The 14,549-nt window shown below is 46.7% G+C and overlaps 1 protein-coding gene across 3 annotated transcripts; it reads right to left on the bottom strand.

The window, feature by feature from the left end:
- Positions 1–962: 962 nt before the first annotated feature.
- Positions 963–6,716, bottom strand: LOC119292125 (respiratory burst oxidase homolog protein B-like). Of its 3 annotated transcripts, none has more exons than XM_037570953.1 (13): positions 6,484–6,716; positions 4,714–5,146; positions 4,432–4,591; positions 4,296–4,344; positions 4,097–4,210; positions 3,514–3,948; positions 3,000–3,386; positions 2,816–2,908; positions 2,462–2,577; positions 2,258–2,360; positions 1,910–1,989; positions 1,304–1,815; positions 963–1,198 (listed from the first exon to the last, which is right to left on the bottom strand). In XM_037570953.1, the coding sequence occupies exons 2-13, from the start codon at positions 5,096–5,098 to the stop codon at positions 1,089–1,091; spliced, it is 2,544 nt and encodes an 847-aa protein (XP_037426850.1). In that variant the 5' UTR covers positions 5,099–5,146; positions 6,484–6,716; the 3' UTR covers positions 963–1,088. The 3 variants fall into 3 exon arrangements, with proteins under 3 accessions (XP_037426850.1, XP_037426852.1, XP_037426851.1); XM_037570955.1 differs by lacking the exon at positions 6,484–6,716 and adding an exon at positions 5,879–5,898; XM_037570954.1 differs by lacking the exon at positions 6,484–6,716 and adding an exon at positions 5,715–5,808.
- Positions 6,717–14,549: the final 7,833 nt, after the last annotated feature.

The following is a 14,549-nucleotide window of genomic DNA, read 5'->3' as shown; positions in this document are numbered from 1 at the left end:
TGCTCTGGGCAGGCTATCTCCTGCGACGGCTGAGGCGCCACTCCCTCCTATGTTTTAAAATTGAAAAAAACTTACATCAATGAGAGCTTCCAGTGTATGTTGTTGCCATGGATGCGACGTCTAATTCTGAACTGTGGTTTCATATGATGCAGTTAACAGATTTTTCAATTTTAAAATCTGAACCGTGGTATTACAAGGCAACAACAAATTTGTTAGATTTGGACCGGCATTTTACTACCTTGTCCCAGGGAAGAAGGGTGCAGGTCTTACACAGAAAAGTCTCATTCCGGTCATGATGACAATCTACTCCTCCTCCCCCCTCCTCTTGTGTCGCCCCGCTCATGACTGGGAGGAAACCCTAGCCGCCGCCAGCGGGGTCCCCTCCTTCTTCCAGAATGCAGTATCTAGGAGGCTACATATATCCTGAGAAACATCACCAACATGCTAGAGGCATAGGCAATGCATTCCCCTACCGTCCTTGCTACGTTGATGCACTCCCGCCCAGAAAAATGTCTCGTTCATCTTAGAAACTCGAGACCGGACACCTTTTGCTGCAATTTTATTTGCACTGTACGTTCTTTAGTGAGTTAGTCTTACGACATTCTTGTGGTCATGTAATTCCCTAGGAGAATGAACTTATTGTGGGTGAAGTCACTAATCCAAATGAATTATTGTGGTTATGTAGTATACTGCTCTGTACTTTAGTTATTTTGATTAGCAAACCACTTGTGAAATGAACTTATTGTGTACTACGGTACAGGTGGCATCTGCATTGTCACTAATCCAAATGGAGCTATGTTCGTTCTTCAGAGAATCTCACGCTTGTTCGATCGACCTCCCGAGCTCAAGGTGATTTTTAGATGTGATTTTTTGTTGGGGTTGATTTTTTAGATGTGATTTTTTGGAGCTAGAGCCTAGAGCAGAGCAAGCCAAAAGCATCACCAGTTTCACGAGTTGTTCAGTATCGAAATCTCATGATAGAGTGTCTAAACCAGTCCAAACAAAAACCTGTATTACTATTTCTGTACCTTATTATGGTGTAGACCATACATAGACATGCTCTTACATCAGCTACATATAGTATATAATTAGAAATTCTCCTTGTGGAAGTCAAACTTTGTGTTTGTATTGTGGGTGAAGTCTGCCGACAACTGCCGCAGCTGCGCCACAAGAACAGGCTCGCCGCAGTAGAAAACCCCTGAAGCAGAATTAAATTAAGGAGCGTCAGCAGACGATCGATGATAACTAGTCACCGACATTTGTAGTATCAGATCGATGTGAGAATGGCAGCAAGAAGACGTACCGACACGCTGGTTCTCATGGTTGACCGCGATACGCTTGAAGACACTTCGCCAGTTAGGCCTGGCAAAGTGGGTCTTGACGCTGGTTCCAGACAGAATGTCGACTCCCTTCTTGGCATGGTTGAGTTCCTGGAGCATGACGATGAGCGCGGAACGAGCATCGCCCTCTTGGTACACGCTGGAGCAGTGGTTGTGGAGCTCAATCACTCCGTCCTTGTCCTTCTCAGCCACCTCGTTCATCACCCCTCTGAACCACTCAAAGGAGCCCTCTTCCCTTGTGACCCAGTAGGAATAGGCCCTCTTGGTCATGAACGGTTTCTTCTTTGCCTTGCCACTGCCGTCCGGCTCTGTTCCGCCAACCGATTCCCCGCGCTGGATGTGGTTAAGCACATCCTTCACAATGCTGATCAAAGGAGTGGCTCCAATGCCAAGTCCGATGAGCAGCAGCACATCATATTCCCGGTAATCTTGTGCTGGAGCACCATATGGTCCATCAATCATAAGCTTAGGGAATCTAGTACATGTCAAACAAAGTTTAGGATCAGAACAGGAGTTTGAAAATATATTGTATTTTACTCCTTGAATCAACTGAGCAAGTTCCTTCTCACCTTGCGTTGCTGTCAGTGATTCCCACGGAGAGGTCAGCTCTAAGGAGTCCACTTTCTCCTTCAGTGGGAGGCCGACACGCCTGGTTTACATTTAAGGTTATTATCAGTTCCATCAAGTAAAGCAATGGCCTTGATATGAAAAATCAAAACCTTAACAGTTCACAATGCTTCAGACATTTAAGTTTGTTAAGCAAGAATATGATACATTTCGGGCAAAAGGTATCGAAGCACCCCCTATAAGTAATTTTGTCACACATTGTTTCGGCCTTCGGGTGCATGACATGTTTCTACAAACTTCCAATAGGATGTGTTATTAGACAAACCAAAAGGCCAAAGAAGCTGATTTACCTCAGAGAAGACAGTCCTAAGCCGAGAAGTCCAATCACCCCTTGTGCGAATGTGGACACTGAGGTAATTATCTCCGGGTGCCGATGTAACGGAAAATGGATGCCTGTTATGGAACATTTTTTTCCGTACTATTAGTCATCTGCTGATTTCATAATTATATTAATGCAACTGTTTTCTTTTCCTCAAAGTGTGTGACTTGGGTACCATTCATATGGAGATACAGCGCCGCAGTTTATGAAGATGTACTGCCCACTCCGGTATTTGAAACCAGGTGGCTTGGACATATAAAGAGCCAACACATTCCCAGGATATACTGCAACCTGTTTAATTAGGACACAAAATTTGAAGGCTAAGAAAGAGTGAATTCAGTTTTTTTTTAAATAATTTAAGGCTTATTATTTGCTGTTCAGAAATCCATCTCCCATGTTAAATGGCTTGGCACTTATTAAGTTGCACTATATTTAAAAGAAAAGATATTTTTTTTCTGATTATTTAATTTTAAGTTAAAAAAGACAAACAATGAAAAGCCATATGAAAGGGTTTTTGTCATGGTGGTACCTTCTGAATCTTAACTGAATCATGTCTCCTGAATAACCGAACGATGCGCTCGCATGAATATAAGAAGACAGGATAAGCGATGTACATCCATGTCTGATAATAGTAAGAAAAATTATCAATAATTCTGATCATTAGAATTTTCTATATGTTGGCATTAATATAGAGGGCATAGATAAACTTTTACCGTTTTCTTGTACCACTCCTTTGTTAGATACAGACTTGTCCCGTGGACGATGAGCAGTGCATACACAATAGCAAACAGGTGGTGTGTAAACCAAAAGGCATTGAAACCAGTCATCTTCTTGAGAGGATTACTGTCCTTGAGCTTGTTACGTCGGAACCATGGCTGGGCCAACACAAAGGATATTGACATGAGCACTACCATGACAATACCTGTCCACCCTGCAGTTCCTTTTACAAACCACCAGTAATTTGGTGGCCTTGTCTCCCCAAAGAAAGGCTTCATTGGTTCGTATTTTGCATCGCTTGCATGGAGCAGCAGAGGGAAATCGCATGTCAGATGAGCACCTGCATGCAAAACTACACCAACTGCAACCCCTGCTGCTATTACCTGCACAATAGAACATACAAATTGATGCTCGCTATGTTAAGTGCTAAATTATCTATCAGACATCATCAGCAGGTTATTCTCAGGATAGGCTCTTACTTAATGCAGAAATACCGGTTATTTACATTACCTTGTGGAAGTTTATATTGTCATTGAAGGGTACAACAGCTCCAATCTTTGTCTTGGATCGGATCCACGTGATTGTATTTCGGCAGACAGGAAAAAGGACGAGGGCCATATTGAACTTGAGGGTCTCGGCCGCACCCTTTGCAGTGGCCACACAGTAGCCCATGATGTTAAATACAGCTCGGTTACGGTACTGGATGAACTTCCAAATGAAAAGCGCGATGCAGATGGAGATCCAGAGAGCCGCGACCCATATGCGCTTCCAGTTCTCCTCTACAAAGAAGGTAAACTGCAGCCAGTAGTGGCGAATCGGGCTTGTGTCCTTGCTAGGCGCGAGCCTCATGCTAAGAGCTTTGCTGAGCTTGGAGCTGTGGGTGATGGTCGATCTGGCAACGGCTTCAGATGGTGTCTGCAGTAAGAGCGACTCCAAGCTCTCGAGCTGTTAACATTCAGATCGAGTGGTTAATTAAGAAGAAACCATGCCGCAAATCTCTAATTTTCACTACCTCGTCTTATATTTAGGAACAGAGGCTGTACTTTTTTTGTGTGAACAAAGAACAGAGGATGTACTTGATTGAACATAATACCTCTATGTAGCCCAAGTTCTTAGGGTCAAGCTCTTCCATGATGAGTGCTGCGTACTCATCAGCACGCTCCTTGATCTTGGAAAGTTTGTTTGCTGATGCACTGAGGGCGATAATCTGCAAAAGCATGCATCATTATATGCTTCAAATTTACACACTAAGACTAGATCTTTTCAGTTTGGGGTCTTCAGCTGTGACTAACCTCCTTGACCTCCTCTACTGTGATTCTTCCATCGGCATTTTTGTCAACCCTGAACAAAGAGGTGGTAAGTGCTGTGCACCTATCTTCAGAAGGAAGGAAACCATGACAAAACATTTAGCAGAAGAGAAGTACTAACATGTCGATGAACGTTTGGAGACGGTTGTCGAAACCCTGATCACTGAGTTGCTCCCAGAACTCCTTGAGCTCCGGCTTGGTCAGCACCTCCTTGACGATCCCTCTCTTCCTCGCCAACGCATCGAACATCTGCACCGCAAACTCGTCGGACCCGTCCATCCCTGCACACACACATACACACAACCAAAAGCAATTACTACTACTTGAACTGTACTACAAATTCTTTCCAAGGGATATATACTTGTCTACATTCACTGAAACAAACTGTTGAAGAAGCGGTTACCGATGCATTTCCCGAATCTGGAACGGAGCAGGACGCCATCAACCTGCAGGTGGTTGAAGCGCTTCTCCACAGCAGCCCAGCCGTCGGTGCCAACTTTGGCGGTCACAAACTGCAAGCCCTTGAGCGCCACCGCAGCGGTGCTCTTGCTTCTGTCATATCTCTTCCTCGCGGCGGCCACCGCAGCCTCCGCGGCCACCGGCCTGACGGCTTGGACCGACGCTGAATCGCGTTGCACATCAAGCGTGATCTCGACAAGCTCGTCGTTGTCTTTGAACCTGCAGGTCTTTGTGGCCCTGCTTGAACCTTCTAAGTTCCCACTGTTTGGGATCAAAGTTGCAGTGTCAGACTCGGTGGCTGGCTTGCCGCCAGCTTCAATGTCAGCCATGTCCTTCTTCTTTTACCTAACCCCAGGACAATTTTCCCTTTCTGCTCCCTGCAGGGGTAGCATGTCAGTTAGTTAGCTGTCCAAGAGGGCAAGTCAAGTTACTACTGACTGCCCCTTTTCAGAAGCAGAACAAACTTACAGAAAGATGTATCTCCTCTTGTATCCACAAATAGAAAGGTAAACCAAAAATAAAATCTGGAAGAGCTTACTGTACAACTTAAGAAACAGGAATAGAAACTAGTACTCTCTCGCTCCGGAATTACTTGTCTGAGAAATGGAAAGTACATCTAGATACATTCATTTCTACAACAAGTAATTCCGGACAGAGAGAGTACAAGAGAACAGAGTGAGTGTTAGATCTCTCTTTCTATCAGATTCCTAGCTAATTTCCAGCTGCTCAGATCTAGCTAGCTAGAATCTCTCCAAGGGGGGAGTGAAGCAGCATCATCCACCGAAGTAAGAGTAACAGAAATTTGTCTGAACCCCAAGCGGATAAATAAAGAGAAACAAACATACTACACTAACTAAGAATCAAGCACAGAGGAAAGAAATACTCTGCTTTTCCCCCTTTCTTTTCGAAAACTCGAAGGGGGGAAAAGAGCAAAGATTGTACTACCTTAAACCGGGAGCATCTCTCACCAGAAGAAGAACGGAGCAAGAGCAAAGAGAAGCCTTAATAAATACACACACACATCAGAGAGACAGAGCTGTCTGGGACCTAAACGCACGAGGGCAAAAGCAGCAACCAACCAAGCCTGCTGGTACTGCTCACTCACTTACTCGCTGCCTCACTGGTGTCCTCCGAATGCGACGCGCTGGCCTCGCGACAAATGATACAGGGGAGACTGGTTGCTGTCAGCTATAGGAAACTTATAACAAGATGAAAAAGACAGAGTGTTAAATCTCTTTCTGAATCAGATCCAGAGACATTTTCCGAAACGGAACTTGGAAGAGGACAGAAACGGCAGTAAAAAGCTGTCGGCGGCTCCGCGCACAAGAAGATGGTGGTGGCTGGGAGCTGGTCTTACTTACGGTAACAGAAATTTACAAATTACAGTACCAAGAAGAAGCAAGCAAGCAATTTGAAGAGAGGCTCCCGAGCTGAGAGAGATTCACTCGCACCGCACCACAGCCCCCAACCTAATCCAGCCGCTCAGATCTAGTGTAGCTAGAGCCTGCGCCAGCCCCCTCAATCAATCAGCAGCACATTTCTTGGTGATAGGGGGGAATGGAGGAGGAACAGCACAAGGGGATTGAGTTCTAGGAGGGGGGTGAGCCGGGATTTGACCACGCTGACTGAACCAAGAATCAAGCACGCAAGAATGGAGGAGAGACCCATATAAATTTTCCTGTTTGAAAACTCGAATGGGGGGAGAAGCTTGTACCTTAAACCCGGGCGGGATTTCTTGAGCCACTGACGGGAACCCGGAGCATTTCGCGGGACTCCACCGGAAGAGGAGAAGAGAGCAGAGAGAACCCACCCCTAATGAACAGAACAGAAGAGAGAGTTGTCTGTAGCTCTTTCAGATGCAAGTGTCTTTTGCCTACCTGACCTGACCTGCTGCCTGCCTGCTACTCGGGGCCTGCTTGTGTTTGGTTGGAGGCCTGGAGCAAAAATGGCCTTGCCTGGCCGTTAACTAGTGATGATGGATGGTGTGCCTCGCGACAGATGACAGCGGGGAAATGGTTTAAATTTGCCCACAGGCTGATGGGCCTTTGGATCCTGCACCCCAAGTCGACTGTCAGTCAATTGGTACAACTTGACCGGCCTTGGATCCTGCACCCAACTAGTTCCTACATTGCTTTGTTAAAGATTGTTAGAAGTACCAACCGATCCATATTTAGTAGGTGCAATGAACTGTGCTGGTGCTATTAGTTTCTTGGCAACTGGCACTATGCATGTGCTGGAATCAATCTGCTTAAATTCCGTTTGTCTGGATCAGCAAGTTGAAGACTTCTTTGACATTTAGCAGTGCACACTGACACTAGCATTTCAGTTCGGTTTGAATGCTGCACTTCTAGTATAGTATTTCATTTATCAATGGAAATGCAGCTGATTGCGATTCATCCAGAGAGAAAATATTATACTGGTGTCCATCATTTTCACCTTCTTAAAGTTATTCTGCTAGCTCCATTTGCTTATAATGCATATAAAAGATAAATAAATATTATCAATGTAATACTGCCTCCAAAAACAACAATTAGCCCGAGCGGCTGGGGTTCTGCCGGGACGATGCAAGGCCCGTGCTTTTGCTGGGGATCTGGAGCACCCGGCGGTACAGTGGCGGCCCGGATGGTGGGAGTCGTGGCCTCGTGGGCGGAGCTCGCTGTTAGATTATATGTTAGACTTGTAATACAAGTTTATCAAAGCGACTAGGTTTAGGAAACCCAGGCTAAGTCGGATTGTGACTTAGGCCTTTATATATCTCTTGTACTCCCTCTATTATCAATACACAAGTTTCATTATAACTCTACATGATATCAGTCTAGACGTTCCTAGGGCATGGCTGCGCCCCCCACGCCGCCGCCACCCGGCTTCTTCGAACGCCGGGCTGCCCTCGCTGCCGCCAAAGCAAAGGCTGCCTCCGCCGCGACCGATGCCTCTTCTTCCTCCACCCTCGCCTAGCTTCAACCATACCCACCACCATCAACTATGCTGACACCATCTCAGATGTCAGCTCGTTCATCCCCATTACTTTGGATCTTCCAAAACACAACTATTATCACTGGCGTCATCTCTTTGAAGTTCACTTCGGCCGCTGCAACCTCGTGGATCACGTCGCCTCGGGCTCCGTTGCCTGGCCCTTCGATCCTCGATGGGTCAAGGACGATCTCGCCATCATCTAATGGATTTATCAGCGCGTCTCCACGAAAATCTTCAACCTCGTCTTCCGCGACGCCACCAACGCCGCCGCCCTTTGGGTGGCTCTCCGTCAACTCTTTTAGGACAACGTCGACGCCCGCGTCAACACCCTCCGCACCGAGCCTCGCAACACCGTCCAAGGCGATTCTCAGGTCGGCGTCTACTACCAGCGTCTCAAGTCCATCATGGACGAACTCCGCGAGCTTGGGGACCCCATCGATGTCCGGCAACTCATCAACGTTCTCCTCGTCAGCCTCGACGAACGCTATGAAAAACAGGCGTCGTTTATCCCCATGATGCGGCCGGCCCCCTCCTTCGCCGAGGTGCGCTCCATGCTTCAATGGGCCGGTCGCGCCATCACAAACAAGGAGTCGCGTCCTCAACTCTTCATCGCCACTCCGCGGCCCCCGTCTCCTGCACCTGCCGCGCCGACGACGACTCCGGTCCAGCCGCCTCCCGGCTGGCGCCCAAGTCCGAACTATAGAGGCAAAAATCCAATCTACAGGCCGCCATCGCCGTCGCGACCCCCGGCTGCACCAGCGCCTCCTCCCAACGCCGCACTGCCACCAGCGCCTCCAGCATGGCATCCTCCACATGATCCTTGGACAGGACTCGTCCAGGCCTGGCCGATGCCCTGGACTACCCCCTCTCCGATCGCGCTCCTCCTGCGTACTCCGGCTCCTGGATGCTGGGCATGCGCCCACACATGGGATCTCCTGGCCTACTGGGCTCCCGTCCTCCGGTGCAGGCGTACCATGCTGCTCCAATGCCCTACTACAGTGCCCCGGAGCCGCACTACATCGACAACGGCCTCTACCAGCCGCCACCCCTGCTGCTGTCGTCCTCAATCACGCTGCAATAGCTGCATGGACCGCCGCCGCCTTCGACTACACCACCCCTACTGGCTTCACCGACTCCTCATTGGGACCAAGCTGCCATTTTGTAAGCCATGAACCACTTTGCTGCTCAAGGAACCTCAGGTATGGACTGGATCTTTGATTCTGGAGCTTCTAGCCACATGTCTAATTCGAGTACTATGCTGTCAAATTGCACCTCCTCTCCTTTTTCTTCTATCACTCTCGGCAATGGCTCCACTATTCCCATCTATAGCACTAGTCACACTGAGTTACCCTCCACTCTAAAACCTCTTTTACTTCGAGATGTCCTTGTTGCTCCTGCTCTTATCAAAAACTTAATATCTGTGCAAAAATTTACTTATGATAATCTTGTCTCAGTAGAATTTGATCCCTTTGGTTTATCTGTGAAGGATCTTCAAACCAAGGAGGAGATCGCTCGCTTCAATAGTTCCGGAGACCTCTACTCTATCAATGGATCCCCTACCGCAAGTCCACCTTCATCCATGATGGCCACCGTCCACCTTTGGCACCAGCGACTCGGCCACCCCAATGCATCCACCACATCATCTCTACTTAGTGAATTTGCTCTTCCATGTAATAAAGATCATCATGATCCTTCGACGTGTCAGTCATGTCAGCAAGGCAAACATGTGCGCCTTCCCTTTAGTTCCTCTAGTTCTTCTAGCACTTTTCTTTTCGAGTTATTGCATTGTGATATATGGACGTCTCCTCATACTAGTATTTCGGGTTTTCAATACTATCTTGTTATATTAGATGATTTTTCTCATTTTGTTTGGACTTTCCATCTACGCAACAAATCCGACGTTCATACTATTTTTCTTAACTTTAAACAATATGTTTCTACTCACTTTCTTCTACCAATTCGGTTTCTCCAATGTGATAATGGCCGAGAATTTGACAATTTAAAAATAGAAACTTCTTTCTTCAACATGGCATTCTTCTTCGTTTCTCCTGTCCCTACACATCTCCTCAAAATGGCAAGGCCGAGCGCTCTCTTCGCACGCTCAATGATATTATTCGTACTCTCCTTATACACTCATCGATGCCACCCAAGTTTTGGGCCGAGGCCCTCCGCACAGCTACCTAGCTTCTTAACATCCGACCCTCTTCTGTCAATCCACAAACAACTCCTTTTTACTCTCTTTTTCTCAGTCATCCAAACTACACCGAGCTCCATGTGTTTGGTTGTCTTTGTTTCCCAAACATCTACGCCACCTCTCCCAACAAATTGGCCCCCCGATCTCTTCCCTGCGTTTTTCTCGAATACTCCGATGAACACAAAGGATATTGTTGTCTTGATCTCATTACTGGTCGTGTCCACATCTCCCGTCATGTCACTTTCGATGAAACCGTGTTTCCCTTCTCTTCTCGATCATCTACCCATACTGCACCACTGGCCACTCCTCCTTCTCCCTCTCGCACGCTAAATCGCCTCCTCTACAACCCCATTGTCGCCACTCCTAACTCTTCCACTGTCGTGCCACCACTCAACCCATCTTCCGCCGTGACACATGAAATACCGGAAAACACTGCCACGGCGGCCCTTTCTGAAAACGCTGCCACGGCAGACTTTTCTGAAAATGCTGCCACGGCAGACCTTTCTGAAAACGCTGCCATGGTAGACTTTTCTGAAAACGCTGCCACGGCAGCCTTTTCTGAAAACACTGCCACGGCAGCCTTTTCTGAAAACACTGCCACGACAGCCTTTTCTGAAAACGCTGCCACTGCAGCTAACTCCCCCATGTCCGATCCTTCCTTCCGCTGCGCCGGGCACATCTACACCTCACTTACCCCCACGTGTTGTTCCTATTCCCCCTCCCACAAACGAGCATGTCATGCGTACTCGCGCTAAGTCCGGTTTTCGTCTTCAACCCAAAGATCGTCTTAGTCTTCTTGCTACATCTCCTATCTCTCCTATTCCCAAATCATACAAAGCCGCCCTACTTGATACTCAATGGGCTACTGCCATGAAAGATGAATATAAAGATTTGCTTCAAAATAACACATGGCAACTTGTCCCTCGTCCCCATGGTGCAAACATAGTTTCTGGTAAATGTGTTTTTCGCCAAAAAAATTCACTCCGACGGCTCTCTTGCTCGTTACAAAGCAAGGTGGGTTTGTCGTGGTTTTTCTCAACAACATGGCATAGACTATGATGAAACTTTTTCTCCTGTTGTTAAACCTAGCACTATTTGCACTGTTCTTAGCATTGCTATTTCTTCCTCTTGGCCCATTCATCAACTTGATGTCAAAATGCCTTTCTTCATGGTAGTCTCAACGAAACCGTTTACTGCCAGCAACCTCTTGGCTTTGAGGGTCCTAGTCTTCCCAACCATGTATGTCTCCTTCAAAAATCCCTATATGGTCTTAAACAAGCCCCTCGGGCATGGTTTCAACGCTTCTCAACTTTCATTTAAACCCTCAGTTTTGTTCCCTCTCTCTCCGATAATTCTCTTTTTGTCTTCCACCAAAATTCTCATACTTCCTATTTGCTTTTATATGTTGATGACATTGTTCTTACAGCCTCTTCACAATCTTTTCTCAATCATATCATTACTCTTCTTAACAAGCTATGATTGACCTTGGTCTTCTGCATCATTTTCTTGGCATCTCTGTCACCCGTGATTCTAAAGGATTATTTCTCTCTCAACGTCAGTATATTCTTGATCTTCTCTCCAAGGCGGGCATGCATGATTGCCAACCTTCTCGCACACCCGTTGACACCACCTTCAAACTCTCCTCTATGGTGAACCCTTTTCGATCCCACGCTTTATCATAGTCTCACTGGAGCTCTCCAGTATGTCACCCTCACATGTCCGGAACTTTCCTATGCTGTCCAACAAGCTTGCCTTTACATGCATGATCCCCGTGTTCCTCATCACAATCATATCAAACATATACTTCGTTATCTTAAAGGTACTCTCGACCATGGTCTTCACATCAATTCTTCCTCTCCTACTACTTTGACAGCATACTCCGATGCCGACTGGGCTAGTTGCCCAGATACTCGTCGATCCATGTCCGGATACTGTGTTTTTCTTGGTAACAACTTGGTTTCTTGGTCTTCAAAGCGACAGGTTACAGTCTCAAGATCGTCTGCTGAAGCTGAGTACAGGGCGGTCGCACATACCATTGCTGAAACGGTTTGGCTGTGTCAATTTCTCTCGGAGCTGCAATGCCCCATTCATCATGCAACTATTGTTTATTGTGATAATGTTTCGGCCATCTACATGTCCAGCAACCCTGTGCAACATCGGTGTACCAAGCACATTGATATCGACATCCACTTCGTTCGAGAAAAGGTTGCTTTGGGGCAAGTCCGTGTTCTTCATGTTCCCACTACAACACAATTTGCTGATATCTTCACCAAGGCTCTCGAGACTGCGCCATTTATCGATATTTGTTTCAGTCTCATCGTTGTTGGACCCCAAGTTGAGACTACGGGGGGGATGTTAGATTATATGTTAGACTTGTAATACAAGTTGATCAAAGCGACTATGTTTAGGAAACCCAGGCTAAGTCGGTTTGTGACTTAGGCCTTTATATATCTCTTGTACCCCCTCTATTATCAATACACAAGTTTTATTATAATTCTACACTCGCAACTCTGGTGCTAGTAGGTGGACATGGTCGTGTGGGCGGCGTACTATGCCGGTGGTGTGGCAGTTGAGTTGCTGGTCGCACCCAGGTCGGAGGAGGAGTGTGTGTGTCGGGGTGAAAAATCTTGTCAACAATGCATATCTGGCCAAATGATCTATAAAACAATGCATATCTGGCCAAATGATCTATAAAACAATGCATATCTGGCCAAATGATGTATAAAACAATGCATATCCAGCCAAAAGATCTACACAACAATGCATATTCGGACAAATTGATCTACAAAAACTGCATATCCGGCCAAATGATCTATACAACAATGCATATCCATCCAAATGATCTACACATATTAACAACTTAATTACTTTCTCGCTAATTTGCACACCACTTGGCCACCATGCAATGATTTGAATCAAGTGCCCGCAATATTTCGACACAACCTCTTGGATGATGTACCATCGATGGTTGAGATACTTTGCGCTAGGTTGCGGATGAGCACGTCAGAGTAGGTGATGCGGAGCATCCTACGGTCATCCCCATGGACCTACCTTTGTCTCCCACGACACCACTTGGACCAATGACAAGAGCCCGTGCGAGAGCTATCGAAAACGAGGTTAACTCTCTCCTTGTTGAACTCCCCTTTGACCCACTTGAGACATGGCTACTACCTCAAAAGGAGATGCTTTGTGTGCTTAGGTACCAAGGAAGCAACCAAGGAGAAGTTGCAAGATGAACATCAAAAGCATGAACACAATCTGCCCAGCCCAGAAGGACCGGTACAACCGCCCAACGATCGCCCGGGCGGTACAACCGCCCGACTACCGCCCAACAACCGGTTTAGCTTCTGTGATCGTGCGGTGCAAGGCCGGTACTGCACCGGTTGTACCAGTAACTGCCAAAAGACCCGTACAACCGCCCCGACAACGGGTTCAACCGCTGCTCCCTTCGGCGTACACCTCCAGGAACCAGCGCCTGGACTCCCAGCGGTACTACTGCCCCCGTGACCGGTACTACTGCCCTACCTGGGCTCCCAGCGGTACTACCGGCCTGTCTGCGCACAGTGTATCGGGCCTCCGGCCCATGTATCCTCTCCCATTTACCCCTTCGTGGCTTAGCACTATATATAGACCCCCTCCTCCTCCTCCTCCTAGTTAGGGTTAGCATTGTGATAGCTCATATTAGAGATAGAGCTTTGCTCATCCACTTGGTTACTTCTCCTTAGAGCTCACGACCTCTTCGGAGAAGATCCCCCAAGCGGATTCAAGACCCCTTCGCGGAGAAGACCCTTTGTATCGTCCCTTCACTAGTGCAGAACCGGGCTATAGCCTCGGTTCGTAAGGGCCTTTAGTGCCGGTTCTGTAACCGACACTAAAGGGTGGGACTAAAGGTCCCCCCCTTTAGTACCGGTTCGGCATGAACCGGCGCCAAAGGGCCACCACGTGGCACGAGCCCACGCGGTGGTCTGGGGGCCTTTTACCAGTTGGTAACACCAACCGGTACTAAAGGATATTTTTTTTATTTTTTTGAAATTTTTTTGAATTTTTTCCGATTTTCAAATTTCTGAATTATTTGACGACTTTGTCTCTAATCACCACTCATCATTGCTCTAATCACCCCTCATCATTCCAAATCGTCTAACTTCCCGGCCGGTCACCCATCCTCTCACTACTCCAGCCTGAGCACGCCTAACTTCCGAGTTCTATTCCCCCTAGTTTCCAAGTCTGCACGTGTTGTTTACCTGACAATAGTAAGCTATCAATCCTATTAACCCTCAGGTATTTAGCTTGAGCATGAAGTCACATGTTTCACCATTTTAGTTTGAAACTATTATTCTAAAAAATAATTATTATTTAGTAACCAAAATATTTCTTGATTAAGTAGTTTGATCACAGTTTGACCAGATTTGACCATAGTTTGACCACAGTTTGACCAAAAGTCAAAAAAACTAAAATAATTATTTATTAACACTAATATTTCTTGAATAATTAGTTTGACCATAGTTTGACCACAATTTGACCAGATTTAACGAAAATAAAAAACTGAAATTGGAGTATATCTTTTTTTCCTTTTAGAATTTGAGAATTTTAGGCGATCAAAATCGGATGCGGAT

Source organism: Triticum dicoccoides, chromosome 4B, assembly GCF_002162155.2.
Source record: "Triticum dicoccoides isolate Atlit2015 ecotype Zavitan chromosome 4B, WEW_v2.0, whole genome shotgun sequence".
Classification (NCBI taxonomy): domain Eukaryota; kingdom Viridiplantae; phylum Streptophyta; class Magnoliopsida; order Poales; family Poaceae; genus Triticum; species Triticum dicoccoides.
This window is presented reverse-complemented; position numbering and strand designations above follow the sequence as displayed.

What these genes read in the sequence shown, in the direction of transcription:
- LOC119292125 (XM_037570953.1), bottom strand. Translation starts at nt 5,098, where the DNA reads ATGGCTGACATTGAAGCTGGCGGCAAGCCAGCCACCGAGTCTGACACT. An exon ending in AGGAGTGGTACAAGAAAACG is followed by an intron (nt 2,909 to 2,999) that starts GTAAAAGTTTAT and finishes TACTATTATCAG; the next exon opens with ACATGGATGTACATCGCTTA. An exon ending in GCTGTATCTCCATATGAATG is followed by an intron (nt 2,361 to 2,461) that starts GTACCCAAGTCA and finishes GTTCCATAACAG; the next exon opens with GCATCCATTTTCCGTTACAT.